This window comes from Scatophagus argus, chromosome 10 (genome assembly GCF_020382885.2).
Source record: "Scatophagus argus isolate fScaArg1 chromosome 10, fScaArg1.pri, whole genome shotgun sequence".
Classification (NCBI taxonomy): Eukaryota; Metazoa; Chordata; class Actinopteri; family Scatophagidae; genus Scatophagus; species Scatophagus argus.
The window spans coordinates 6,361,349-6,389,081 of NC_058502.1; the positions used below are offsets into that span (position 1 = coordinate 6,361,349).

A 27,733-nucleotide genomic window follows, 5' to 3' on the forward strand; every position below is an offset into this window, starting at 1 on the left:
AGTAAAACACTGCCTTCATATAAATATATTTTACCATCCAAAAAAATTCAAACCGAAAACAGTCCACTCCCGTAATTTGTCTGGCTCAATGACGCAATTACGTCCCTGTCTGCCTGCGTGAGGCACTCGGTTTAAATCCTCGGGGCTACCGTCTGGCAAGGCGGAGCGTTTGTTTGAAATTTACTTTCAATTCAGTTTATTTATATAGTGCCAATTCACAACAAAAGTTATCTCATGACACTTTTCAATTAGAGCAGGTCTAGACCAAACTCTTTAACTAAATTGTAATACACTGTACTGCACTGTACATTGGGCTCATAGACGTATATCAATGATGCATCTGTATAGCTTAATTTTACCTGTTGAGGTAACACTTCTTGGCTTTTAATTCGCTTTTAACTGAATTCCCTCTTTTAAGTCTGTTTTAAGGTGTATCGTTGTCAAAAATTCATGTCATTTTGGTTTAACATTCAGTATTCAGTATTCAGCACTTCACGTTCTTGTACTAGAGGTTTGACTTTCCTGAACAGTTTAATAACTTCTGTAAAAGATGTATTGGTCGTTTGAATGGCATTACTTGTGTATTTACTGCATGTCGTCGAATTTGCGGCGGACGACGTGAGACAAATCAAACCACCCTGTCCGTTGGAGGGGCGTTGGAGGTTGGAGCAGGAGTGCGCTGCTCGTGCTGTTGCTAGCGAATGGTCAGGCAACATGGAAGACCCGCGGGATGTTCAAACTTCTAAACGAAACGGGAGCTCCAGGTCCGTATTATCGTCCGGTTCGGCGGTGGCTATGGAGATTAAACGAAAGAAAATCAGACAGAGCGCCTTATTCCTGCAAACAGAGGTATGAGTAAGGAGATAATAGAGTGGACTTGTGTGTTTTGCCATTAACGCTTGAATCACAATGACAGTTCCGTTGACGCTGGAGGGGGTGCAAAGTGCAACGACATGAGCGTCAACAAGCTAATAAACCGCTCTGTGAAAAAATCACATAACTTCAGTAACAGCTAGCTTGTTTGCCTTTGCGCCAGTATCTTGAATTTCCTAACGTCTGTCTTAAACATTCATTCATTCATTCACTCACTCACACACAACACAGACTGGCTTTCATTTCACTGGAACAAAGCTGGTTGGTGCAGTCATCCAATACGGGAGTCGCCCCCTGTTTAACATTATTCACTTCTCTGAAACCAGAGCCGTTGCATTGTTGGATGTTGCTAAGCATTTAGAGGAGTAATGTTCCTCTTTGTTCTAACACCACTCAAACTAATGTCATTTCAGACCAAAAACATGAAACGAACCCCGAGTCTTCTGAATGACACTCTGCAGATAGTAGAGGATATGAATTACTTGTACATACAGCAGATGATTTTTAGCCTGTAATATGGAGAATGATGATATTTGTATTCCTAAAACATGCTGTGTATGTCTGAACTTTTCTTTAAAATTGCTAGCCCATCAAGACCAAAATTTCATACCAAATTGGAAGGGTGGTTTTCTGAATTTCGTATGTTTACAGACCAAAGGATATCAGACATCATCCAACTCCATTTAGGTCACAGATATGTTAGCTAACAACTTTGATTTTTCCTTTTTTCCTGTCACTAATCACATTCCTCACAATATGCCATCCATACATTTCCATATAGTGTCTTCAGCATCCACATAGTATACAAAGTACACAGTGTGTATGTTTGTCATTATTTCACATCATATCACCTCACGCTCTGCCACAAAAAGTTGCTCTTGAGTGAAAAAAGTTGGCTTCGCTGAAGGTCTGACATTTTTATTATCAGCGTATCATTGTCAAATTGATGGTGGCACATTGATGTGTTTTTAGCCATCAGTGGTCCTAGATCATATTTCCTGAGAGTCTTGTAATAATTGCTAGTCTTTCTTTCTGAAAGCTTTAGCTCTGTTTGTTCCAGAAAGACGGGGCCTTTTAATGTTGTGCTGCAAATCAGTCCTCTGCTTTTGCCAAAAAAAACCCCAACAAAACAACTCAGATTCAGAGGCACACCAGGTTAAGTGCACTGTAGAGGCAGGAAGAGGTTGGAGGTCATCTTAAAAGTTCTTCTTTGTGTATATGAAATTTATGTGCATTACCTGTTGACTTGACTCAGAGGAAAGGATTTTCTTTTTCCTCTTCCAAAAACAACATTCAAGGGCAACTTCATCTAACTCCACTTTAGCGAAAATCAACATGTTTGCCCTCATCATTCATGTCTCTGGTCGCATCATAACATTTTGTTCAAAACATCAGTGCAAGCTGCCGGTCTGTGTTTTGACGTGAATCAGTTTGGTGACTTTTAACTTTCTCCTTTGTGTGTTCTGTCCAAGAAGAGCACTAACATACAAGAAAAGCTTGACTTTGAGATGCGAATACGGGATGGTGCCTACAAGCTGTTGCTCGCCTGCAGTAAGCGAGAACAGGTTCTCAGTGCCTCCAAGAACCTGCTGACTTGCAATGCCAGGATCAAGGCTTATCTCACGCAGCTGCAGAAGAAGAAAAGGGAGCAGGACATGATGGGAGCAGTTGGAGGGTAAGGAACCGGCGGTAACCGCGTTCTAAGGGGAAGACCTTGCAAAAGCTTTAAAGTCGCACAGTTGCATTTTCTGCACATATTATCGACATACATAGCTGCAGATCAATTTGAAATATTTTTTTAAATCTTGACTTTGAATTTTGAAACTTTTGGTTTAGAAATAAAGAAAAAGAAAGAAACAACTTGAGACTGAGTAGGTTTGGAAAGAGGAGTTTTGTTGCCTTGAAGCTGATGTATTTGATGCAAAGACTGGGATAAATTTTAAAGTTAATTTTTAAAATTTTATTTCAGATTTTCAGATCCAGTTTCAGATTACCGTGTGCCCTGTAATGGGACAGTTGCGTTGTCTGGTAAGACTGCTCCCCCTTTGTCCAGAATTATTTAACTCTGGAGAGAGTCAGTGCAGAATAAGACTGACACCCAGTTGTAAACAACATACATATACAGTATATGTATAAATCACAATATCAGTCCAAATTTGAGCAGTATTGAGTATTTTATGGTGTATTTTAAAAATGAACTCTGAAGAGTGTTGCTTTGCTAGTTAACTCCTCTCCTCTGCTGATGTAGGGCTGCGTATTCCATTGATGTGGAGGGATTCAGACCACTTTAACAACAGAGGGAGTAAGTTTGTGCTTGTTTTGCTAACGGATTTGTTTCTACTAAGCCTCAGACTTTTTCTTTTATTTGTTTGTTTGTTTCTTGCAGATTCTTGCTTTAACAACACGTACTCTTCATCACTTTTTTTTTAGGCTCCCGTCGAGTGGCGGTTTTCTGTCTGATGCAGATTGGCTCAGAGGTGTTTGACACACAGATGGTGGTGGTGGACAGATCAGTCACTGACATCTGCTTTGAAGGAGTCTCCATCTTGTAAGCTTTTATTGCACATGTCCAATAGATGCAGTCCTGGAAGGACCTTTTTGGTGCTGCTGTGCAGTGCTGGAAAAATATTAAGAATATGTTCCTCGAAATATGTTCTTCAGTTAGTAATAGGAATAGGAGAATACATATTCGAATTTCAAGACATGCCAGTACTGTGAATCCGTGGTGGTCCCAGTTGCTGTGCTTAAAAGTTTTATATTAATTTTATATTTATGAACTGTTTTTGTTTTGTTTTGTTTTGTTTTTTCAATTATTTTATTAAACCTTGGGCTTACGTGTTTTGTGTACATTCAATGTTAATTCTTTAATCGAAATATGTATACCCTCTCATAGCAAAGAAGCAGTTCCTCAGTTTGAGCTGAGGGTGGAGCTGTGGAGCTGTGCCCTGGAGGAAGAGCTCACTATGGTGAACACGCCAAAGAAACTAGCCAAGAAGCTCCGCAACTCCTTTGGAAAGTCTTCTGGGAAGAAGCTCTGCCCTCTGCTGGACTCTCCAGACCCTGACACCTTCCTGCAGTACAACCCCATACCTCCGTATGTACTGAGTTGTGCCATAAAATCCTTTACAGACTCTTGGTGCTCTATTTAAGGTTTTTCCAGTGGGGAATTAACTCAATTATGGCTTGTTACTGGAACAATGGTGTAACTACGGGCTCACACAGGGTTTCTAAACAAACCAGTGAATATTGAAATAAGGGTTAAATTAGTATTTGGGATTATGAATACTGACATGTTTAGCCTTTGGACATTCATAGATTTTTTGATCTATGAATGATCTACTTTACTGAAAAAACTGCACCATTTATGCATTTAGTATTTGTGCCTGAGTAGACAAGTAGACATTTAAGCAAGTTTAGAGCATCTAGTGAAACTCTCAGCTGAACATCTGTAAGCGATACACATCACCTGTTCACTGAGAGGTGCTTTGGGAATCTTAGGCCTCTGAGCAAGGGCATAATTTGCAAATAGAAAAATACTGTGCACATGTGAGGGGGTTAAAGGGTTAGAGTCTTTGTATACTGATGTACTTTAATTATTATTTATAGTTAGGTTGGAAGCTGTGCATGACTCTTTTATGTTTAAGCCTGGGAAATCAAGGAATGAAAATAAGTCGATGCAGTATACTTGTAAGACCGCTAAACTCTGTGTGTGTGTGTGTTTGTGTGTGCGTCTGCTTGTACCAGTGGAGCCAAGTACAACCTGCTGGCCCACACTACACTGTATCTGCCTGAGGCTGAAGGCAGCTTCCAGTCTCACTCCCTCATTGTCCTCCAAGACGGTAAGAAAGCAAAGGCACAGAAATGTAATATCTGGGGATATAAAGGGATTATGTTTTTTTTAATCTCCTTATTTGATTCATTGCTGGGGTAATGATACAATATTTTTACAAAAAAAGAAAGCTAAAATTAACCAAAATAACTCATGATTGAAGTTCAGCTGGGATTACTTTTACTCCCTTGCATGAGTAATTAAATGGATAAGAAAGTGGGTGCAAGTGGGTACATTAATGTATCATCATACATTCGTTTTTAGGTCCACGGTTTGTAAGTTGTTGTGAATGTTAAATGCTTATATAACAAGAAGCCACATGACAGTAAGCTCTTGTGTGTCTGATGTGTAACGCGGCATCTTTGTAACTGAGTGTTGTTTAATCATGCGGTTTTACCCGTTTCCTCAAGATTGGAATGACTCTTGATAACTACCTTTACATAAAGCATATAGCAGTTTATTAAGATTCATGTGTGTGGATCTCTTTTTTGGGGATTTTATTCACACTGCTGATCTTTGTGCCCACAGCTGAGTGGTCCTCCTGGCTTCCACTCTATGGCAACCTCTGCTGCCGGCTGGTGGCTCAGCCTGCCTGCATGACACAGAGTATGATGACTGGCTACCTGAGCCAAAAGGTGCGTCGACTGCTGTTACCTTTAGAATTAGCTCCGTATCTGGTTTCTGGGTTAAAGTAAAATTCTTTTTTTTCTTTTTTGTCATTCTGGTTATTTTCAGCAAAGTGTGGAGGGGATGTACCGCTGCTGCAGTCTGTACTGTGCGCTGAGTGCTGGCTTTTTGTCCTGTTACTTTACCCCGGAAGAAATTGATGCTAAAGTGCAGCCCACTCTCAGCGTACCCATCAACAAGGTGAGACAGAATCCAAACCTTCACACTCCACACTCTCATTTGTATTTGCTCCTCAGCTGTTCTGTTCCAAGTTCATTCATTAGACAACGACACATAAATGCAGAAAAGTGAAAATAGTAGAAATAGCTGTTGTTGTTATCTTGTTGCTGTCATCAGATTATCATTACATTGTTTTCTGTTAATTTCACTGTCTTGTTGGTGGAATTTTGAATTGCTGGACATACTGTGTAGCCACTGAAACATAAAATATCACATTATTATTTCGATTTAAATCTCAGTTCAGAGTTTCCCCTAACATTTGCAGAATTACCACAATATTAAATGCCACATTACTCACTGAAATCCTGCTTGCATCTGTGGCATTTTGCTGCCGAATTAATTTATTTTCTGCCATATCAGCAACGTACTTTTTCGTGCAGCATCTCCCATAAAGATCTACCATTTGGTCAACCTGGAACTTATTTTCAACTCGCGATAAGTTAATTGGGTTGTTTCTGCAGGACACCCGGATCCGTGTCATGGAGAAGGTGTCAGCAGGCCAAAAATCCAGGAGTTTGTCCATCATCAACCCATTCCCAGAGGGATCTCAGACCGTCATCTTCACCACAGAAACCAGGGATGAGCTGGAGGACTGGCTGGATGCCCTCCACCAGCACCTCTATGACCAGAGTGAGTGTGTGTAAACAAACAGCAGAAGTACATGCATAGATAAACTCTTGGCTACATATAGAGCAGGAACATGTTTGTATGTTTCTTAAAAAGGTCTTGTGTGTGTGTATATAAAGACAAGGTTGTGGTGTGTGTACATTCGTATATTTGGGCAAGAAAAGTGGCTGCACACATATTTAGCTTGGAACAAACTCCTCTTGGAATAACCTTTTTTTTCTGTGTCTCTCATGCATCTCCTTGTTTACAACCAGGCCAGTGGCTGCACTGCTGCAACCAGCTAATGAAGATCGAGGTCGCGTCACCACGGAAACCATCTCTCTTCCTCACCAAGCAGGCTGACTCTGTTTACAATGACCTCAGTGAGTAGAGTAATTGGAACGAGTGGCTGAATTGAGTTAGACGGAGGGGGATAATTCGCTGGCTGTTTGATGTTGACTGATATACAGGATTTGTATTTGTATAAATATTTATTTATAGACAATATGATTCAAAAGCACAAAACAAAACAAATAACTCTGTGAAATCTATTCTATCAACCGCACATAATAGTTTTAATTTCAGCGGTGATGCAGGCAAATTAAACCCTGTCATATGTAAATTAGAACAGTGGTATATACAGTTGTGTGTTCTTTGTGAAATGTATTTTTTCTTTTCTTTTTTTTTTCAATTTCAATTCAACCAACAAATAATTTAAAAAAAACACCAGTTCAACATTTACCTGATCTATCTGACCCTGACTTTTTGTTTGTTCATTTTGTTTGATGTGCAGGTATAAATTCACCTGGCAAGTTTGAGAGCATCACAGACATCATCCACAACAAGATAGAGGAGACAGATGGCCACTTTCTTATTGGTCATGAAGAGGAGAAGGAAGCGGCTAACTGGTCAAGTCTGTTTGATGGGTCCCATTCACTGGTAGTGCAGAAGAATGTGTTGTCCCAGAGCAAAACATCCACCCCCTGTTCAAGCCCCAACGCCAGCTCGACACCCACTAGCAACAAGAAGCGCCGTGCCCCGCCCCCTCCCTCTGACAGAGAGCCTTTTGCTCCTCCCACTCGTCCTGCCAGGCCTCCCCTCCCTGCTTCTCTTCGTCCTCCTTCCCCATACCAGGAGAAGGAGAACTCCGGCACTTGCACTTCACGCCCAGCTACAAGGTCCAAAACCGGCAGACCTTCTCTGGATGCCAAATTCTCTGCCATCATTCAGCAGCTCCAGCGGAACAACACTGGAGGAGCCGGAGCCCTCAGCCGGAAGAACGCCCCGCTGGGCATTCTCGATGTACAGCCACAAAGCCAGCCTCAGCCCCTTCTCCAGCAGGTGGAGTACCAAAACAGTGAAGCAACAGAGGAACATGGCTTCGTCAGAGCGAGTCACGGCTCTGGCCCTGGTCCTGTTCCTGTACCGAGGAGCAAACTGAGGAAGTCCTTCAGAGAGAGGATGAACCTTAAAGCCTTGTGACCTCAACCTCTAACCATATCTAGTTAAACAACTTAACCACTATAACAAGTACCTATAACATCTGCGATTGTATCTCAGTAGTGATAATGTGATTGTATTTGAGGCGTTACTGTTGGTGTGGTCCTTAGTTAGCAGAGATCAATTCTATTATCATATTTGAATGCTAGATATAATGCTGCACAAAGGTAACAAAATACACCTCTAGTGCTCACAGTAAGATTCCTAGAAGTCACTGCTCCCATCTAAGAAATGCATAACCTTCCTGTAAAAAAATGTTAAACTATGTTAATTAGTGAGCTTTAAAGGTGCTGGTTAACAGGTTTTGTTACCTTTGGACGGAGCCTGACTAGCTGTTTTACCATGCTTTCAGTCTTTATGCTAAGCTAAGCTAACCGTCTTCCAGCTCCAGCATCACATGGAGCCAATAGAAAAGAGAGTGATATCGACCTTCTTGTTCCATTTCCCAATCTGACCTTAAGGATGGGTGGGTAATGTGGTCTTTAAAAGAAAGAAAAAAAAAATCCACCATGACAACCCAAATCCCAGCTGACACCTCATATCACAATACTGTATTGATACATCTCCAACTCAACTCTCCTTTTCTAAACCTTGTCATGAAATTGAAAGCTGTATGTTGGCTTGAGCACTGGCATCATCCATCCCACTAAAATGGAAAGGCTTATTTCTCAGCTCCGCCACTGGAACATGAACCAAAGAAAAGGCCTTTGCAAAAGCGCTCAAATTGGAATTGATCCATTGGCCGACTGCGGACGAGTCATTTTTTTTGGAGCTATTGACTTATTCCACTTACTGTGACAATTTTATGACCACTATAGCAGATTTTAAAGGAACAGGATTTTAGGAGCAATTGCAAGCACTAATGTGACTTCTCCATTTCCCAGAGGTCTTAATAATGGACTGACCTTGGTTTTCAGTGGCTGCACAGTATGTCCAACATAATTTAACACTGCAGCCCACAAATGCTACGAACATAATTGAATGAATGAGTCTTTCAAGTGGCTAAAATAATGAATGCCCTTGTGTTTTGTGTTTTGAACATATCCAATATGGCCAACCACTAAATACTTCAACCACTTAACAATCACATGTTGAAGAATGGCCTCCATAATTACACACAGTGTACAAAACATTAGGTTTAGCTACTTTTTCTGAAATTGCCTGGCCAGATGAAGCAGTGTGGTGAAAGCTACAATCCCATTTTTTCATTTCACCCTCTAAATTCTGTTTAATCAAGAGAGGGAGATGTAGATTTTTTTTTGGGGGGGGGGGGGGGGATTACAGGAGGATTTAGTTTAAGCCTTGAAAGAACGGAGAATGATTTGTACAAAAGGGAATGCCGTTCAATATTAGCAACATGTTTCAAATGTTTTCTGTGCTTGGTGTGTATTACCAATACGCTAGTCACTTTGATTTTGTACTGTATACACCTGGAAAAGCAAGGGACGGTTATAGAGTCAAACTAATATGATGATTATGGCTAAAATCATCACAATAATTTTTAGATTAAGCATGCTAGAGACAAAGAACAATAAATTACATGTTAATATTACATGCGGATATGAAGCTGTATGGAGAGCATGTGATCTAAATGTTATTAACTTTATGACTAAAAAAGACTGAACAACCTCACTTTGATATGAACTTCTATTCATTGACGATGATTTAAAAATGTTTTTTTGCTTGTCTTTTTGTTTATTGATTACACATGACAGCAATAATTTGTAGGTTTTTTGATTAAAATGTTCTGTAATTCTTTTTTATAGTATATTAACTACGTGTCATCTCAGTGTTCCTTTCAGCACATTAATTATTTACACTTTAGGTCGCCTTGCATTTATGTAGAAGTAAGCAGCGATACATTAATCTTGTCTCAGAGTAATTTGTGTCTAGTACAATGTGAAAAAAATATTGTAGTTATTTTTGTCTCTCAGAAAGTGCAATTCTTTCCTCTCTTTTCACTGTTGTCTTGGAAGCTAACTGTATTTTTTTTTTTATTATTGCTGATCTGCAATAAAACGGCCTACATTCTACCCTGGTGAGGCTGCTTTATTTTTGCTGAGCTTGGAGGTATTACTGAATATTTTTCATGGTAAAGGTTTACCAGGGGGTGGCAATAAAAGTCAAAGCATAGCTTTTATTGCAGTCCAACACACATCCCAGAGAGATACATGCATGGGCACATTTCTCTACTGCAGCAAATACTGGAGAGGCTTCTCTGGCTTTGAGCCCAGACGTAGCCTGTTGTGAAGATTAAGGCGGATGGAATCTCATAGCCAGATAATGGCATTACAATAATAAAACCCCATTCACACTGCATTTACTCAGGGGAAAAAAAAGAAGAACATTAAACTGGCATTAGTACACTGGTGTTAAATAACTGTTTATTCAGCCCTACCTATTTATCTGCATTTAAGTTAAAGAACACAACCGAGGAAACGTGTGTAGATAGTAAAATATTTTAATTAAATATACAGGAGGTCATATCATACAAAATGTCTTTATTTTTTCGTCTTGCTCGCCAGCTGGGTGATTGGTAAACAGATGGCTACTGTATCAAAAACACTTTCAGGATGCACATTTATGGAAACAATGTGGGGAAAAAAAAGTGAAACAACAACAAATAAAAAAAAAAAAAAAAGAAAAGAAAAAGAGTATCCTAATTCTTAAATTGTAGTGTTTGTTTAAATCTAACGTGATCACGGTGACCTTGAAACAGAGCAAGCAAGGGCACAGCTAGATTGTGTAACCGACTTTTATACTGTTTTTTTTATATTATTTACAGATTATAACAGTTTATATGATAACAACCACGCGATACTATCTACAGTGCTATTTACACAGAAAATAAGACAAGAGAGAGGGGTTGTCATGATTTGATCCCGTATGAATGTTCTGTACAGGAGCCAGCACTAATGCCAGTTTTACCTACACACAGCAATGTACAGTACTTAATCAGAAATGAATGTCTTTAAGTATTCAGTAAAACTTTACACGTAGACGTTTACAGCTTTTCTTATTTTTTTTCTTCTTCTTCTTTTGAAACACCAGACATGTTGACTGTGTATTTCGACTATCCTGGATTGCAATTATAGTGGTTGTAAAAGCCAGAGCAGGTGTTGTCTTTCCACCTCAGGCTATGGAGCATGGTAGGCATACTTTATGGAGTCCAGTCCCTTTTCATCACCGCAAGAAAATACGTCGAGCACACACACCCTTGCAGATGACATACACCAGACCTGTGTCAATATCAACTATCAGTAAATCTTGTATAATTGACTGCCTGACTCAGTTAAGCTAATTTACATAGATTTATTTAAGCACATACTAACCAATAGGTCATAGCGTAACTGTTTAAATTTAAAACACCTATCAAGTCTGGTGTCTGATAGCCAAGTGTGCCATTTAGTTTATGTATGAGTGTCTGTGTGCTGCGTTTCAGACAAGAGTGACAGTAATATTGATATTTCTACCCTGCTACAGAAGATAAACCTTAACAACTGTAGTGCTAACTCTAATCCAAGACTGCGAAAGGCACAGATATTTGCAAAGCAATAATATCCTATGTGACAACATTCCTATCAAATCATACAGTGAGTCTTTTCAACGTCTTGAATAAAAGCATCTGTTCACCAAAAAAAAAAAAAAAAAGCTTTTCAAGTCAAGAACAAAAAGATGAAATGCTGATTTCTTGTGGTGAGCATTCCACAGCAGACAGCTGCTTCATTATGCTGGTCGTACAGACAAAAACAAGCTGCTACAGTCTACTCATCACAAAGGCTTTCGGGGTCAACATACTTTCAGTTTGGAAAGTAAAAAAAAAAAAAAAAAGAATTAAAAGGCTTTTCATTAACTCTATCAAAAACAAAAAACATTCATGATTTGTCAACAGATTGAACATGACAACTGCTTGTGTCATATGATCTTAACTGAAATACAATTTAATGAATAACAACCTGAACTGAGTGAAGTGAGTCTACAGTACATCTGTTACACACAGCACCTCTGAATGTTAGGATGAAACCATGTTATGCAGCACCGTGGTGAGTGTTAATGTCTAATCCAAGGAGTCCATCCAAGTGGACTTACTGTGGCACAAACAGGCAGCAACTGTCAGCGTGGAGACATGTAAACAGATGCAACACCACTGGCTGCCTAAAGTGAAATAATGCGCTTAACGGCTGCTGAATATCGCTTGCGACGGTGAACGCACCTCTGGTTATATAAAGAATTTTATTTACATCGTCATGTTACTTGTAGTGTTTTTAAGCAAAAAAGTTTAGCCCTCAGATGCGGTAAACAAATGGCTTTTCTCTGTTGCCCTCCACTTTTCACACATCCTGAGCAACAACCTGACTCATGGCGACTGAGAGCGACAAACTGATCTGTGAGCACATACACAAGAGCATTGTGCAAATATGGATACAACAACAACAACAACAACAAAAAGAGATACAGTAAGTGGTGATAAAAACAAAGAACAGTGCAAAGTATATAAAAAATGCATACACAATTAAAAAAAAAAAAAAAAAAAGATGGAATTTTCACTCTGCCTGACTTGTGAGTTTGTCAGTCCGTCAGTCAAAGTTTTATAATCAGTGTTTTCTTCCGATTGAGCCACAATCCCCGAGCAAGAGACACAGAAAGACAAAGAGAAGCTGAAAAGGTTTCAGTGGATGAAGGAGTTTGGGGGTGGAGGGGGGGCGCAGATAAACTCTAGTCTCTCTGTCATCACAGTCTGGTGCTGGGGTGTACCGAGGACAGCTGAGGTGGCGGGAGGGTGGAGAGAGGGTACAGGTGGTGCAGCAGGTCCCCGTACAGTGCTGCCCCGCCCGGATGCCTGTAGAAGTGGTGCGGGCTGGGGCTGGAGGCCAGCAGTTGCCTGTGGAGCATCATGGAGTGGAAGGCTAACGGGGGCACGAGGGGAGACACTGCTGACTGGCTCTTCAGGTACTGCAGACCCGGGTGCTGTTGGAGACTGTCCTGGGCTCCTGGTGAGACCAGGCTGCCGGGTGGGTACATGCCAGGGTAGAAGGGAGCGGCGTGGAGTGGGGGGTAGTTAGTTGTTGGGTGTCCCTCAGGGAGATGGTTGTTGAGGTGAATGGCATGGGCCGGCTCAGCTGGTTTTAGCTCTTCTGGGTCGCTGCGTCGAATCGTGCCAGTGGGGTGGATTGGTGTCACCACACGGACTTTCCTTTCTGGGACCTCCTCACTCTCTGGTTCCACTAGGCTGCGCTTACTGGGACGAATGGGGCTGGTGAGGGCCGAATCACTTGAAGCTTTGGGGCTGGGAAATGGCTGCGATGACTCTGCGGGGCTCTGTTTGGGGGGAGAGATGGTCATAGGAGGAACTCGGCATGCTTTGGGGTGGGAGTCCAAACCCTGGTGCAAGATGGAATATGGGAGACTGCAGAAAGAGGGCTTGGAGAAGGAGGAAACTCTCTGGGAGAGAGGTTTAGCGATTGTATAGTCTCTGGGCTCATCTTCTGCGTCCCTCCTCTCTCCATGTGTTTGAGTCCTGTCACTGTAATGAGATCTGTAGGCCAAGCCCTCTTGCTCCAGGCTGCCACAGACAAAGCCCTGGTTGCCTTCACGGTCCCTGGTGTAGTGCTCTCTCCGCTCTCCGTTGGGGAAGCTGGCCATTCTCTCCTGGCTCAGGCAGTTCTCAGTTTGCCTGTACAGACTGTGGAGGTGAGGGGAGGAGTAGCAGTCGCTTGCGTAGCTCCGGGGCTGAGCAGCCGGGCCATGGAGTAGCGTCTCCCCAGTGTTCTCCACACCATCCTGGGTATGGTTTCGAGTGAGATAGGGCTGCCATGGCGGATTGACTTGCGGCTGAAGGTGATGGCTTGTCCGGCAGCTGTAAGTCTCTGAAAGTTCGCCGGCAGTGCTCCTCTCTGATAGGCCCCTGGTGGCTTGTTGCTGAGGTTTGCTGCTCTGGGCATGCTGGATGACTGATGGCCTGAATATGGGCGGTACCTCTGGGATGTTGTCTGACACACTCCCGAGCCTCTGTGCGAGCACCTCCTCCTCATCCTTTCTCTTCTCCTTCTCCCTTTCAGCCACTGATATGACAGGGAGAGATGAAGCAGCAGTGGGAGGTGGAGGCTGAACAGAAGGAGAAGTAAAAGAGTAAGGGTTGGACTCACACACTTGGGAGAGGAGCTTCTTTTTGGCTAAAGGAGACATGACCCCCTGACTGGCTTTGCTGTAGGCACCCGCCTGTGTGGGGCCCTGTGTAGACTCCTTCTTAATGACCCCATGGTCTTCTTTCTCTGGGAAGGAATCTGTGCTCAAGTCTATACACTGTCTGTCTTCCTGCTTACACATTGGTAACACCTTCCCCACTCTCCCACCATGACTTTCTATGGAGTCTTTGACCCTGGAGGAGGGCTCTGGCAGAGCAACATGTCCAGCAGGTTTGTTCTGATCCCAACGGTGAGGCAGGTAGGGGTTTTTAGGAATGAAATGAGCCTCAGTTTGCTGTTCACAGGAAAGTTTTGCTTGGAGGGCCTCGCTGATCTGCCTCCATTCAGGCTGGGGGCCGGGCCCGATGTGGAGGGGTAGACCAGCATGTGGGGCCCTGCAGTCTGGGTCTTTTGGGCAGAGTGATGATGGCTGCTCCACTGCCAAAGACTCCTCTTTCTTCAGGGTGAGATGTAACTCTTCTTCTTCTATTACGATCGGTTCATCTGTCGGAGATATCTCCTGTTTTATGACTGTGGACAGCTTCTCCTCTTTCTCCTTGGTGTCCTGCATGCAGAGACATGATAGTTGCTTCAGTTAGTTCTCAGAATAAAAGAAATAAGACACTCCTATATTTTTTATTATTTGGCAATTTCATAGACAAAAGGAATTCAAGACAGCGGGGGAAGCATTGATGGAAAAGCACAGGGAGATTAAAATTAAATTGAATTTGTAGCGGGAAGGAATCCTGATGAAGCAGCATTTGGAGGTCTGTCACTGACCTGTGATTGTTCTTGGCCTTTCTCCCCTTCGTCTTTTTTACTCTCTGGCTTGAGAGTGTTGGGGCCTTTCAATTTCTTGGCCCCCACTCCTTTGCCTTTGGCTCCTGAAGCCTTCTCCTGGCCGCCCTCCTGCTTCCTGGGTTTGGACATGGGGAGGGGTTTGTCCTGCTCGCCTTTAATGTGCCTCTCGTAGGGAAGGAGGAGCCTGAGGAAGAATGCAGGCGAAGGAATGAAGGTGAGTTTGTGCTATGATCATGTTATGTCATGTCATGTCATGCTTGTAAGGCACAATTACTAATCCATGTTTTGCTTCATCACACACAAACTAAAATCATTTGTAGCCAAACAACAATTTCAGACTCAATGCAAGCACCCTAACATGGGGTGGGTGAGGCCTTTTGGAAAAGATCCTACTTGTTTTGCTGTCCATATCAAAGAGTAAAAAGTAAAGTATAATAAAGCAGATCAAGTATTTTGTTTTGTAATACCAAAAACAGAATTAGCTGCAGCTTTGCCACAGGCATTCATCAGTATCAAACACCTTTTTCTAAAACCTCCTTGTTTTAATACCTGGCAACCATTAACAATCCTATTGTAATTCATCTAAGTTAGGGGAAATCCAGGTTCAACTCAGTGCCAGAGTATGTATGTGTGTGTGTGAGAATGTGCATAACCAACTATCTCCTGCTGAGACAGATCACATTTGGTATTAGTTTAACCCAGAGAGAAAAGAATGTGTGTGTACGTGTTGTGTTTGTGGGTGTGTAAAGCTAATGTGGCTGCTCATAAAAAGTAGAAAATATCTGACGGAAATGAAATCAAATTGTTTAAAGGGACCTCGTAGCATATAACCTATCATTTCATATACTGTTATGATTAATCACAGAAGCCCTTCGAGTTGTTACAGTAACAAAATACTCCAGCTGGTAACGGTACGCTCTAGTTTTCAAACACACTGTCCAGTCGATGTGATCACATCCAGGATTGCTGCATTTGCTCCAACTCAATTTGGTCTAAAAGTGACAAGGACCATTCAACTATTTTTGACTTCTGTTATTTCTCTTCTGAATACTTCCCGAGTCAATTTTCCGTATCTGATGTCATAACTAATGGGAACATTAAGATCTGGATAATATAACAATACCCGTGTGTAAAATAATGACATGAAGAAACCAGCGAGGGAAACTTTTAGACTTTTATTGCTCAGTAAAGAAAATGGAAATTGGCACTAGACCAGAAATAAGAAAGGCTGTGGAAGAGGAAACCGAGACAACTGAAAAACTACAACACTCCAAACTTCAATAAGCTCCTCTGAAAATCTCTCCAGCTCCTCTGTCAGGTTTTTTACAATAACAATCCATAAAAGCCAGACAGAAACATGACTTTTTCAGTCATGAGAAAAAATAAGGTCTTCTCGTGTAACGACAAGAGACGGTTGCAGTATTCCTTTTAAGGGACATGGCAGTAAAACAAACAATGAATCAAGAACTGTTTCGCCTCATCTTCAAAAGGAAGAAAAAAAGCCTCAGAGAGTTCAAGAGGCTCTGTGGGATTTTTTGTTATTTTTCCTCTGAACAAAAGTGCTGGCAGGGAAAGCGGTGAAACTACATTTCATACAGCTGGTCTGGCACCAGGCCCCAGGCCAAGAAAGGAAATGTACTATTAAATGTGACTTATTGGAAAGACGGAGAGCAAAGGGGTTGTGAAAGAGAAGAGGGGAGGGAAAGAGAGCAAAAAGAAAAAGAAACAGAGTGAGAGAAGGAGAGAAAGAGAGGATAATGACATGTTAATGAAGAGCAAGAAAACGACTGAATGAAGGAACGAAGAATCCTTGAAAACAGAGATGCAGTCTGACTTTAAAATAGTAGCCCTTGTATTTATTACAAATAGGAAAGTGGTTCTCAGGCTTTCTATAATTAGGAATTATAGCATACAGCAGGCAGGAAGATTAAATGTTCAGCATTATAAAACAGTGGATTCAATTTCTTCAGGCTAGTAAATGCATATTCAATATGTGAAAATGTCCAGCTGTCTTATTAGTGATCAAAGGACCAGAAAAGTGGCATATATATATATATATATATACACACACACTATACCAGGTTGCACTGTTGACTGTCAGAGTGATCTGTGGGAACGAGTCGACTGCCTTGGCCTGGGTCAACTTTATGGAATGTCAATATGGTGTGGGGGTTGGGGTGTCGCAGGCCCAGATAATGTAAGAGCTGAGCCCGGGAAATTACTAGAGCCTTAAATAGTTCCAAATGGAAAGAGCAAGATGCTATGTCGGGGAAAAAAACAAAAATCAGACTTCAGGAAGTTCCATGACATTGTCAGGATTATTTGCTTTGTTATGCTTAATTAATATAAGATGAAAAGTGTAGCCTATTAAAACAATTCCTTCTATGAGTAGTCCTTTCACTTCCAAGACATACACCTCTTACAGTTTCATGTAAATTTACAGAAATGGCTGAATAAACAAAGAAGGCTCAGGTTACAGGTCACTCATTCCTTGTTCCATTTTAATTCTATGTTTACATATTTAAAAAAGTGTAAAATCATAATAGAGCCCTCAGTGTGAAAGACTGGAGTAGTTTCAAGCTGTACATATAACTTAGTCATGATCATGTAATATAGCACTCATAGTACAATAGCACTTATATAAGTAGCAATTTCCTCCAAGGAATGGGAAGGGTTGAGCTTGGCAGCCACTGCATTAGCTGAGAGGAAGCCAGATGTAGTTAACAATTCAGGCCGCTAGGGGGCATGTGCGGCACTGTGAGATTCCAGGAAAGAATTTCATTAAAGCAGGAGAGGCAACATTTTTATGAGGTCAATAAATACTTAACTTCCTCTCATGCCAATTTATCACTGGGCTTTTGTTTAAGCAGCCGTTTTCCATGTTGATAACAAGCGACTAAAATATGCAGTGAGGAGATTAAATGTTGAATAGCCAGAGATCATGTCTAATATAATTAAGCTAAGAATATTACTTCATATATGCAGTGCATCATATCTGAATGATCTTTAGAATCTGGAAGATCAATAACAGTGTAAACGGCAACATCTACTAAGCATTTCTGTGCCTGTGAAAATATTGGAGTTTACACAAAGCACACACACACACACACCCTTCCCACCTTAAAAAAAAAAAAAAAAAACTTGGCAAAAACAAGGTGACTTTACCAGCAATGTGCTGCACTCATCTGAGTTTTGTGTTACAGGAACAACCAGTGTGCTACAATCCAAGAAATGCCTAAGTCACCAAATAAGTGGAAAAAGCCTGCAGGCTGTTCCATTTCAACAATTTCCCTCCCATCCATGCTGAAATTAATTTTAACTGGCGCTGTGTTAAGATCACAAGAGCTGCTTCACACGTATGAAAAAAAAAAAAGGAAAAGAAACTATTTAAAGAGCTGGTGGACAAGCCCCGGAGGGGTGTAGAAAGATTTGGGGGAAAGAAAATGACTTACTTTTACAAGCCTGTGAGGAGAAGAGAATAAAATGAAAAAGATAAACACAAATCTAAATGCAATGATTAAGTATCATCACAGCAATGAGAAAACAATAACTGCTGCGGAGAAAGAGAGAGACAAGATGCCAGCAGAGGGATAAACAGACATTGTAGCTGTTCCCTCTGCGTTGGATTCATGCCTCAAAGCCCCTCTTTTGTCTCGAAGCCAAACCACTTGAGGTGACCCTCATTCATGCAGTTAAAACAGGAGGGCAGCGCAGGAATGTATGAAAAACTTAAGTCCTTTGTCAAGTCTGAAAATACCAGATTTAAAATGACCTCCACTGTTCCCCCGGGGTTTGCTCTCATTAGCTGCTGCTGCAGCCTGCAGTAAATGTTCTCCATAGCAGGTGTGAGAGCCAAGAGTGCTAACTGTTTAAAATAAATGTGTACTATTCTTCATAAAGAAACACTCAAGGCTTAATAGCCAAAAATATCCAGCATATGTTCCCTCTCAGTGCCTTACAACGAACAGAAATCTCTGCAAGAATGTCATTAATTTAATTTGCTACACTGAACCAGTTATTAATCTCAGTAGACTTGAATAGATTCTCATACAGTCAATTGCCTACCACACGTCAGAGCCGTAATTTGTGATTTCTCATTGCCACTGGGGAAAGAAAGCTTGGACCTTATGATTAAATTCCTTGTACAAAGAAATTACCTAATATTGTGATTTGTTAGATCGCTGCAAAAAAAAAAAAGAAAGAAAAAAAAAAATAGATTTTATCACTGAATGCTCAATGAAGCATTCTGTCTCAGGGAAAGGAAACCATCTAGAGGTTAAAATAGCTCCCTGCTATTTTAGTGTAAAGAACATGCAGCTCTTTGGCTGCATTCCCACTGATGCCGGAGTCCAGATCCAGTAGAAGATTCATGGCTATACAAAGACAACATGTTGAGACATTGTTTATAGTGAGTTAAGGAATGCTGACAGACAATATGAAACCATGTTCGCATATTGCAACTTCTCTGCCCTTTTTTTTTCCCTCTGCTGCTTTTTTCTTAATATTCAATCATTCTGGTATGTTTATTAAAATCTGTCTTTGTTTTGGTCTCTCTCTCTTTCTCACTCTCTGCTTCTCTCAGATCTGGGAACAAAAAGCAGGGAGGACATGTAGGTGAATCTCACTCCCCAGCACTTCTTATTGTAATCCAATGATACCCTGCGCTTTGGAGCAACAGAACAGAGTAATTGACATCTGTGTTTCAGCTACAGTATTAAAAAAGGCAAGCTAAAGCGTAATGCGCCACATATGAGGCATCTGCAATACATCAAGGACAATGCAGCGAGATGCTGACGAGTGCAAGATACTGAGCATACAGCAAAATAAAAGAAAATAGAACGAAATAAAAAAATCTCCTGTCCCCTGTCTCTTTCCTGAACCTGACTCTATTATATTCTAATTCTCAGTGTGAGGACTGCTTCAAGGTTTCCTAATAATTATGAGTAACAAATGTATTTTTATATCTGGAGAGAAGCTTTAGTGACTGCAGAGAAACATCGATACCAGGAGCAATGAATAAAGGCTGAATCAATAAAACATCTAGTCGACTAAAATTGGAACAGGCGTGCATCTGTCTTAAGAGAAACACATATCTGCATGATCTGAGCCGGAGAATATTTCACCAGCTTCAGACTCTATGTACAGTACATCTGGCAAACATCTAATACTTTTGAGATGAAATGGGCTAATCCTAAAGCACTCATCTGTGCTCTCCGCTATTGCCCAAAACCTCAGAGTTTTTAAATAGCAAATTATTCTAAATAGCTTCTCTGTTGCCATGGATACCTCCCCTCCAAACCCCCCCACCCCACCCCAATACCAACCCCGTCGTGCAATTACATTAGAGTGCCAAGGCATGGTGAGGTATTAAAAAATCTGTAACAGGCAAAAATGAACAGAGATAGTGAAATGTGATGTTTCTGTAAGAAGAGATCATGTAGGAAACCAGGAAGATTAAATATGTAGGAGCTGTTAAAAGGCGCTGACCTGTATAATGAAAGAAACAGCATGAAGTGCAAGGCAGGGAGTGGGAGAGAAGGCGAGGGGTGGTGGTGGTGGGGGGGTAGCACAGAGAAAATGGCACAGCACAGAAGCAAAAGGCAGTCTATTTCAAGGTTATTGATGCCATCTTTTTCATGACCTCATTTTTAATTCAGAGCGCTGGGCCCTGACAGCTAATCTCGGGAAACGGTTTAAATAAATATCATTAAAGCTTCCCCGTAGCTGCAGCGGCAGACCTTGGCTTGGACGTTTCAACATTGATTTTTTCCCCTGCGCACTAATGAACGCCGCTCCGCGACTAGAAAACAGTAACTTTGAAAATGACAATTAGCTGAGGTTATCTCTTGTTCAATTCCAGCTGTGTAACTCCATTACTACCAGTGATTACCAACTGCTCCTGGACAGCATAAATACAGTGATTATGCCCCTGGTTCCATCTTTCAAAATAACATCTCCTAGGAAACCATTTCATATGATTTTAGCATTAGGGCTGTAAAGGGATAATTTGTATAATTTTAAAATCAGCGCTGAACGCTTGTGAATATTCACAATGTTCAACCCAAAGAACATCAAGACAAGCCAAGAATATCTGCTTAATTTAAGGAAATTAAGCCCTGCAATATTGTTTGCTTTCTTCTTGTCAGCTTGAGACACTGTTATTTCCTGCTAAACTTTAGCCCACGACGACAAATCAGAAGCGATCCTTCTGAGAGACGAGGAAAACATAAGTGTGGGTCCAGTTTGTGGACTCTAGATTCGTCCCTGTGAATTATATTTCTGTAGCACATTGACTAATGATTAAAGGTGGAAACAAAGATGCCTCTGGGGAACAAACACACACTTCAGCGAGCCCACAAACAGCCTCATTCATCATGCGGAGAGAATGGCCGTGTTTGCTGAGTTAATACAATGAAGCTAATTGCCCTCCAAGCAGCCCAAACACCAAGGCTCAGCTAAAATTGTTCCCCTGAATGGAAACTCGCTCGGCTTCAGCTGATCTCTCTCTCTCTCTCTCTCTCTCTCCCTCACACACACACACACACACACACACCGTCACCCCCACCCCTCCCTCTTACACCTTCCCTCTCTGTCAGCCTGATATTCACTGCAGTGTGTGGATATTATTGCTTTGTATTGATTCAGCATTATTTTCTCTCAGCTGCTTCTCGGTGGCTGGACGGGGAAAGGCCAGCGCAGCAGCGGTCACACCTCAGCGCTTCCCACGCGGTTTCGTCCTACCCCGCCTGCCTTCATACGACCCTATTTACACCTTATAAACTCATGAACAATACAGCTTTTCACATCTGGCTTCAAAGTAATTTCTTGGCAGAGACAGATCATACTGAATTCAAAGCTAAGATAAACAGTCACAAAACAGGGATCAAAGACATATTCTGTCTCTTGTAGTAAAATAATATTTGGCCAGCACCATCTCTGAAGCTGGCTGTTGAAAGTCATATCTATTATTGGTATAAATAAGGAGCTCCACCATACATCCGCCTTTAAAACCTATCCCTTCTTGACACAGTGAGAAATAACTGGGAACGTAGTGTAAACACAGACAACACCCTCAGCAGAACATTTAGAGGCACACTGTCAACTTGTGTACAAACATAACCCACTGAACAATACACTCCTCACACCTATGATTTCACAAATTGCACGGAAAAGCCCATCCGGCCGCCACTGCCTGTACTCGGAAATTCACTTAGAGCATGCAATCTTGACATAAAATGAAGCTGCTGGGCTCCCTCATATGGTACTGTAGGTGTATTGTTGTACTACTGACAGCTATAAGTGTGTGTGTGTGTGTGTGTGTGTGTGTGTGTGCCTGAGCTGTGCTGATGCATGAAACCTGCAGCCGGAGGGATGAGGAGAGGGTCGTTGGCCTGAAGGAATGACCTGCCTCATGAGTGACTGGTTATCTCTTGTTGGGGAGATCGTATTTGGCATTTGTTTAACCTTGGGAAAGTGGGCTTGTGTCCATGTTTGTGTGTATGTGGGTGTGCGAGTGTGTGCAAGCAGCCCTGCATAATACCCTCTCAGCTCCCTCAGGATCATATCCATATGCTTGCTCTGGTTTGGTAATACCAACTGAGTGATTATAATGTGGAGGTTCAAAATGCTGCAGTATCTGACTGAATGATTAGATGAATACATTAAACCGCCGTTTTCATTTTTATCTTGCATGCAGCTCGGTGTGCTTGCGCTGCATATATGGAGGAAAAGGTGGCTATTGTATATATATGTGTATCTATGTAGGTCAGTTAATAATTCAAAACTTTACTGTCGTTTTGAGCTTTTAAATCGTTTTGAGCTTGTAGAGCAGCATGGCACCACAAAACTAATCAATTAATCTAAATAAAATGTCAAGACTCCCATCACAAATTCATTTAGATACATAAGGAAACCATTTCTTAACAGTATTAAAACTGGATGTTGCAACAGTGGGTGACAGTGAGGAGTGATTTCCGAACTATCCCATTGTTGCTAACAGTATTCTGCACATATGCATAAGTGCACTGACTTTCCCTAAATAAGATCAATATTTGTCTTGTAGTGTCCTGATGTTATGAATAAAGCTTTGTGCAATCATATTTGATGCAGCTGTGGTGGAGTTTACTCACTTCAGCAGATGCAAACTGTTCCATGTGTGTATAGCATAGCAATAATGTGTCATGTGTAAGTGGCGAACGTAATAACTCACCTCTCGTAGTGTCTCCGTGTACATGTGGCAGCACTTGTGCTGCTGGGGTTCCCGCCCAATTCATCATATACATGCTTCCACTGTCTGCGGACTGTGATCTGGAGGGATGGGTGAGAAGACAAAGAGAAAAGGAAAGAGAGACAAGGGATGACAATGAGATGAACGCAGAGCAAGGGAAATTGAAAAAATATGAGAGGGAGTAAGAGAAAAAAAAAATAAAGAGAAAAACATAAGTGGTTGACATCATTTTGAGGTCTTGGGGAGTTACTGAGTCATGATGTTCCAGTTATTGAATCCTCTACACTCAATTCTCTAACATAATAAGCTCTGTTAACATCATGCAGCCAGTTGTTCCTGCTATAACCCCTCATCCCATAACAGATGACGGGCTACAACACAAAACACAAAACTCCAGGCTGCCACAGAGCTAACAAAGCCTCGACATGAAACGTGAGATAATCAGCTGCAGATATGAGGGTTTTAAAAGGATACGAGTCCCCATTATATGAGCTGTATCCTGTTTATGGTCTGGTCTGGCTGTCTGTTTAGATGACATTATACCAGCTAACTAATGAAGAAACAGGCATGAGCAATACACTTGACGACTTAACATCAAACATTGACTTCACTTTGGAAACACGACGCGCATGAATAGTGAATGAATAAACGGCAGGTAAAGCTGCCAAGTTAAATCCCTCATACACACTTATTTCTGACTCACGTTGGTTGTGTATGTGCATGCATATGGTGTCTGTGCACATTTCTGGGCATCTCTGTTCATTTCACTTCATCTCCAACATGGGAAAAAATGAGCGATTTGACCAATTTCCTTTTGACCAGTGCAGGGCAGAGGAACATGTGTTTTCCACTCTAAGGGGGTTTTGAAACAACGGCAGCATTTTTGCTAAATGTGGCTCTAAGCAGGACGTTCTTCTTGGGAAAATAGTGACTGACCTCCGGAGCCAAAAGAAGATGAGAAAAAGAAAAGGCAGGGAGGAAAGAAGGGATGTAGGAGAAAGAGATAATAGAGGAAAAGAGAGAAGGAGAGGACAGATGTCGGATAGAGGGAAGCAGAAAGGGGGGTGGGGGGGCAGAAGAAAGAAGGGCGGGACCTGGATGACAGAGAAGGAATATATTGCCACACATGTGAATACTTACCAGCTCATATCCTCCAAGTTTCTGAGCAGCTTGAAACATAGTCCAAAGGTTGACTGTGGGAGACAGAAGACAAACAAGACAGTCAGGAACTCTGGGAAAGGACCTGAGCTGAAACACTTGACAACATATACAGTCATTACACCAGTGAGTGGGAGATAAATACAGTGCTGCAGGAAGTATATTTGGATTCTTTATTTAAGTAAAAGCAGCAACACCAAAACGTATGTAAATACTGCATTACAAGAACAAGTCCTTCATTTAAGATACACGTACACAATCACACACACATTCACACACACACGCACACACACACACACACACACACACATATATATACATAAACATTATTGGTTTATAGTTTAGTTTATAGTTTATTAGTACTAATGCAACAACATGTAAGCAGTACTTAAAATTATAACAATGAATTATATTTTATAAACTGATGATTTATTTGTAATACTCATCGCAGCCATCATAATAAGCAGGCGTGTGTCCATGTCTCATCCTAATAATTCATAATAACATAAGTCTGCAATTTGTGAAACTGAATTAGATTCAACTTTATCATCACTGCACACATTAAATATCAGTGCAACAAAATGCAGTTTAACATTGAACCAAACAGTGCAAACATTTGTAACTGCATAGTGATATATACAAAGGTGACCGTAAAATGATACAGCGTATCAGTAACTGCAACTACGTTATGTACAGAATGGAAACAGATTAAGTGGAGTTCAATATTTACTTTTGAAATTAAGTTAAACAGGAATATCAAACATACACTATATAGACAAAAGTACTGGGACAGGGACTTCAGTGACTCTGCATTCTAAATATATAGACAGCTCTTCTGAGAGGGCTTTCCATAAGATTTTGCAGTGTTTCTGGTCGACGTTTTGCCCATTCATGCAGTAGAGCATTTGTGAAAAGGCCTGGCTCACAGTGTCTGTTCAAGTTCATCCCAGAGGTGTTGGATGGGGTTGAGGTCAGGGCTCTGTGTGGGCCATTCAAGGTCTTAAAACACCAAACTCATCCAACCATGTCTTTATGGAGCTTTGTTTTATGCACTGGGGCACAGCCATGTTGGAATAGAAAGGGGCCTTCAACACTGCCCAAAATGTCTTGGTTTGCTGAAGCATTAAGATTTCCCATCGCTGGAAGTAAAAGGTCGAGCCCAACCCCTGAAAAACAGCCCCCAAAGAGGTGTGTCTGGAAACTTTTGTCTGTATAGTGTATTTTATATGTGTGATACTGTGATGTGATATTCAGGCTAACTAGAATGATCCAAAGCTTTGGTCGTTGCCCTGGTAATTGACGTCCATGTCAATATTAAAATGCTTGTTTTTCACTTCCATACGTGCAGTAATGGAACTGCAAATATCATTTGACCACCACAAATTCAAAAATCCTCCAGAAGAAACAAAATTAAACTTCTGCTTTTGAAATTATGTTTTAGACAGCATTGATTGGACCTCAGGAGGACACAACTAATTGGCTATTTTCAGACAGACAGACAAACACATGATAGATAGATAGATAGACAGATAGATAGATAGATAGATAGATAGACAAAGTAGCCTAATTACATATTTGTGGACTGGCAAAATGAAAACAGGTTTTCATCATTTTCACAGAAAACAATGCTGCACACTTCAGCTAAAAGGATGCAAATGAATACTGAGTACTTGTACATTCACCACTATGTGATAAAATACTGCATATGCTTCATCCTGACAAAGAGATTTGTTAACCCTCAGCTGCAGCCTGCAGGTATGAATGAAAACCATTAAAAGCATCAAACGCTTGGCAATATGCTCAAACTTCTGTTTGAACTAATGCAAATTCATTTGCATTGATTTCCCCATGCAAATACCCCATGACAGGCCATATCAAAATACAAGTCTTGTGTAACATTTTCCTAAAAATAGCCTTGTATGCTTTCAGAAAGGCTTCAAATGGCTGTCTATCTTTGAAAGAAAATATTTTCCACAAACAAAGAACCACAAGTTCATTGGGAGACTTTTTGTGCCAATGACATTTGTATTTGCTTTCTGTAACATCATTGTTTAACATTTTTATATGAAGGCCTATAAATAAGAAAAGGAGGCCTCGCCTGGGGAGAAATCCATCAAAATTCAATCTGTGCGTACACAAAGCCTTGCATTTGTCAAAATGACATTTTCCTATCTCCGCATTTGACAGCATTGATTTTTTCCTTCCCTCCTCTCCGCGACCGTTGTCAATGCACGGGTGGAATAACAAAGGGAGCTGGGTAGGTTTTTCTGTTTGAACTGAGCACTCTGGTGTATTGTGTTTTCTGACTGTAGAAACAGAAAGATGGTCTATTTAACTAGCTTGTTATGCACTGACTGTAATTATCACAATAGCACACGGGACTGGGAGGGAACAAAACAGATAAAGGAAATGAGCGAACATGCCTTTTCTTAGATGTCTTGTCATTAGCAATTTCTTTTCTTAATTCCCCTCTATTTGGCAGGGGCAATTATCACTGAGATAAGGATGACAAAACAGGAATACAATGCAGCCTCAATGACACACCGATGGCATGGCAATTAGACAACAAGGCTGAAAGAGGAAGACAAATTGGAACTGATGTTCACAATCACATGCTGATGCCCAAGCAGTGGAGCACACATATGTCTGGAATAGACACACGCACACCCACAGTTACCAGTTAATCTTGCAGATCAAGGGCATTCAGACTATACAATGTAACCACAACTACTCCTGTTTTCTGCCTCCTCAATCCACTTTCTCTCTTTCATTTCTTTCACCGCCTCTCCTGCACCCATACAACTTCAATGGCAGCAGCTGTAGAGCAAAGTCAACAAGTGATAAAAAATAGAAGGACAGCAGCCTGCATGAATAAACTGTAGCACAAAACTGTTTTTTTTTCTTCAACTATACAGCTCTTCAAATGTAACAGCCAACTATTTTCTGTCATTTCCCGTGATTCAGGTGCTAGTGTACATTCAGCCGGTGTGAATGGGTTTACCGAAGTAATTCAGAGCAACGTTTTCCCCTATAAAGTCAATCAAAGACTGCTGAAGGCATCTCGAGGCATTTTATATAGTAGTTTAAGGACATTAAGACAAAGTGTTGCAGCCGAAGCAATTATTCTACTAGCAGAAAAGTAATCCACACCTCTTTGATAATTATTTCAAAAATTTCAAAGAAGAAATTGTAACAAAATGGCAAATATTCTCTGGACTCGCCTGATCAACATTTCATATTATTTTACAGAATATCTTCAGATTTTTAGCTACTGGTCACATAAAAGAAGACATTTGAAAACGTCAACCTTGGACTGGTGATTGGTGTTCTCCACTGCTTTTGACATTTCAAAAACAAAACAAACAATTAATAATTTGAAAGACAAAGAAAGGTAGATTAATTTCTAAAGGCAATAACTGTTAGTACCAGCCATAAATGTCGATAATAATCCTTTTACATTATACTTTAAGGAGCAATAATCTGTTTTCAGCCCGGCAAATGTAAAGATTTGCTACTTGTTTTTTTATTTCTTCATGATAGTGAACTGAATGTGTTGTGATTATTACAGACGGGGAGTTAAGAGGCTGACTGGTTGCAGATCAGCACCTTTGCACATAGATGTTTAATGCATTCAAACCCTTGAGTGAA

At 41.0% G+C, this 27,733-nt stretch overlaps 2 protein-coding genes across 3 annotated transcripts in view; one reads left to right on the top strand and one right to left on the bottom strand.

Annotated features, from left to right (window-relative positions):
* The first annotated feature begins 627 nt into the window (after positions 1–627).
* rtkn2 (rhotekin 2) lies at positions 628–9,747 on the top strand. 2 transcript variants are annotated; one of them, XM_046402587.1, is made up of 12 exons: positions 628–849; positions 2,346–2,548; positions 2,843–2,901; positions 3,122–3,175; positions 3,304–3,421; positions 3,767–3,967; positions 4,618–4,712; positions 5,231–5,337; positions 5,438–5,569; positions 6,070–6,238; positions 6,490–6,597; positions 7,008–9,747. In XM_046402587.1, the coding sequence occupies exons 1-12, from the start codon at positions 715–717 to the stop codon at positions 7,694–7,696; spliced, it is 2,070 nt and encodes a 689-aa protein (XP_046258543.1). In that variant the 5' UTR covers positions 628–714; the 3' UTR covers positions 7,697–9,747. The 2 variants fall into 2 exon arrangements, with proteins under 2 accessions (XP_046258543.1, XP_046258544.1); XM_046402588.1 differs by having other exon boundaries at positions 632–849; positions 2,349–2,548.
* A 412-nt stretch (positions 9,748–10,159) lies between these two features.
* The window catches only part of arid5b (AT-rich interaction domain 5B), a 74,918-nt gene continuing 57,344 nt past the window's right edge, over positions 10,160–27,733 (bottom strand). The window contains exons 7-10 of the mRNA XM_046402586.1: positions 24,068–24,120; positions 22,910–23,007; positions 14,680–14,884; positions 10,160–14,464 (exon numbers count right to left, since the gene is read on the bottom strand). Of these exons, the coding sequence (XP_046258542.1) occupies positions 12,446–14,464; positions 14,680–14,884; positions 22,910–23,007; positions 24,068–24,120 (2,375 nt within the window). The 3' untranslated portion in view covers positions 10,160–12,445. The remainder of the gene's footprint in view (positions 14,465–14,679; positions 14,885–22,909; positions 23,008–24,067; positions 24,121–27,733) is intronic.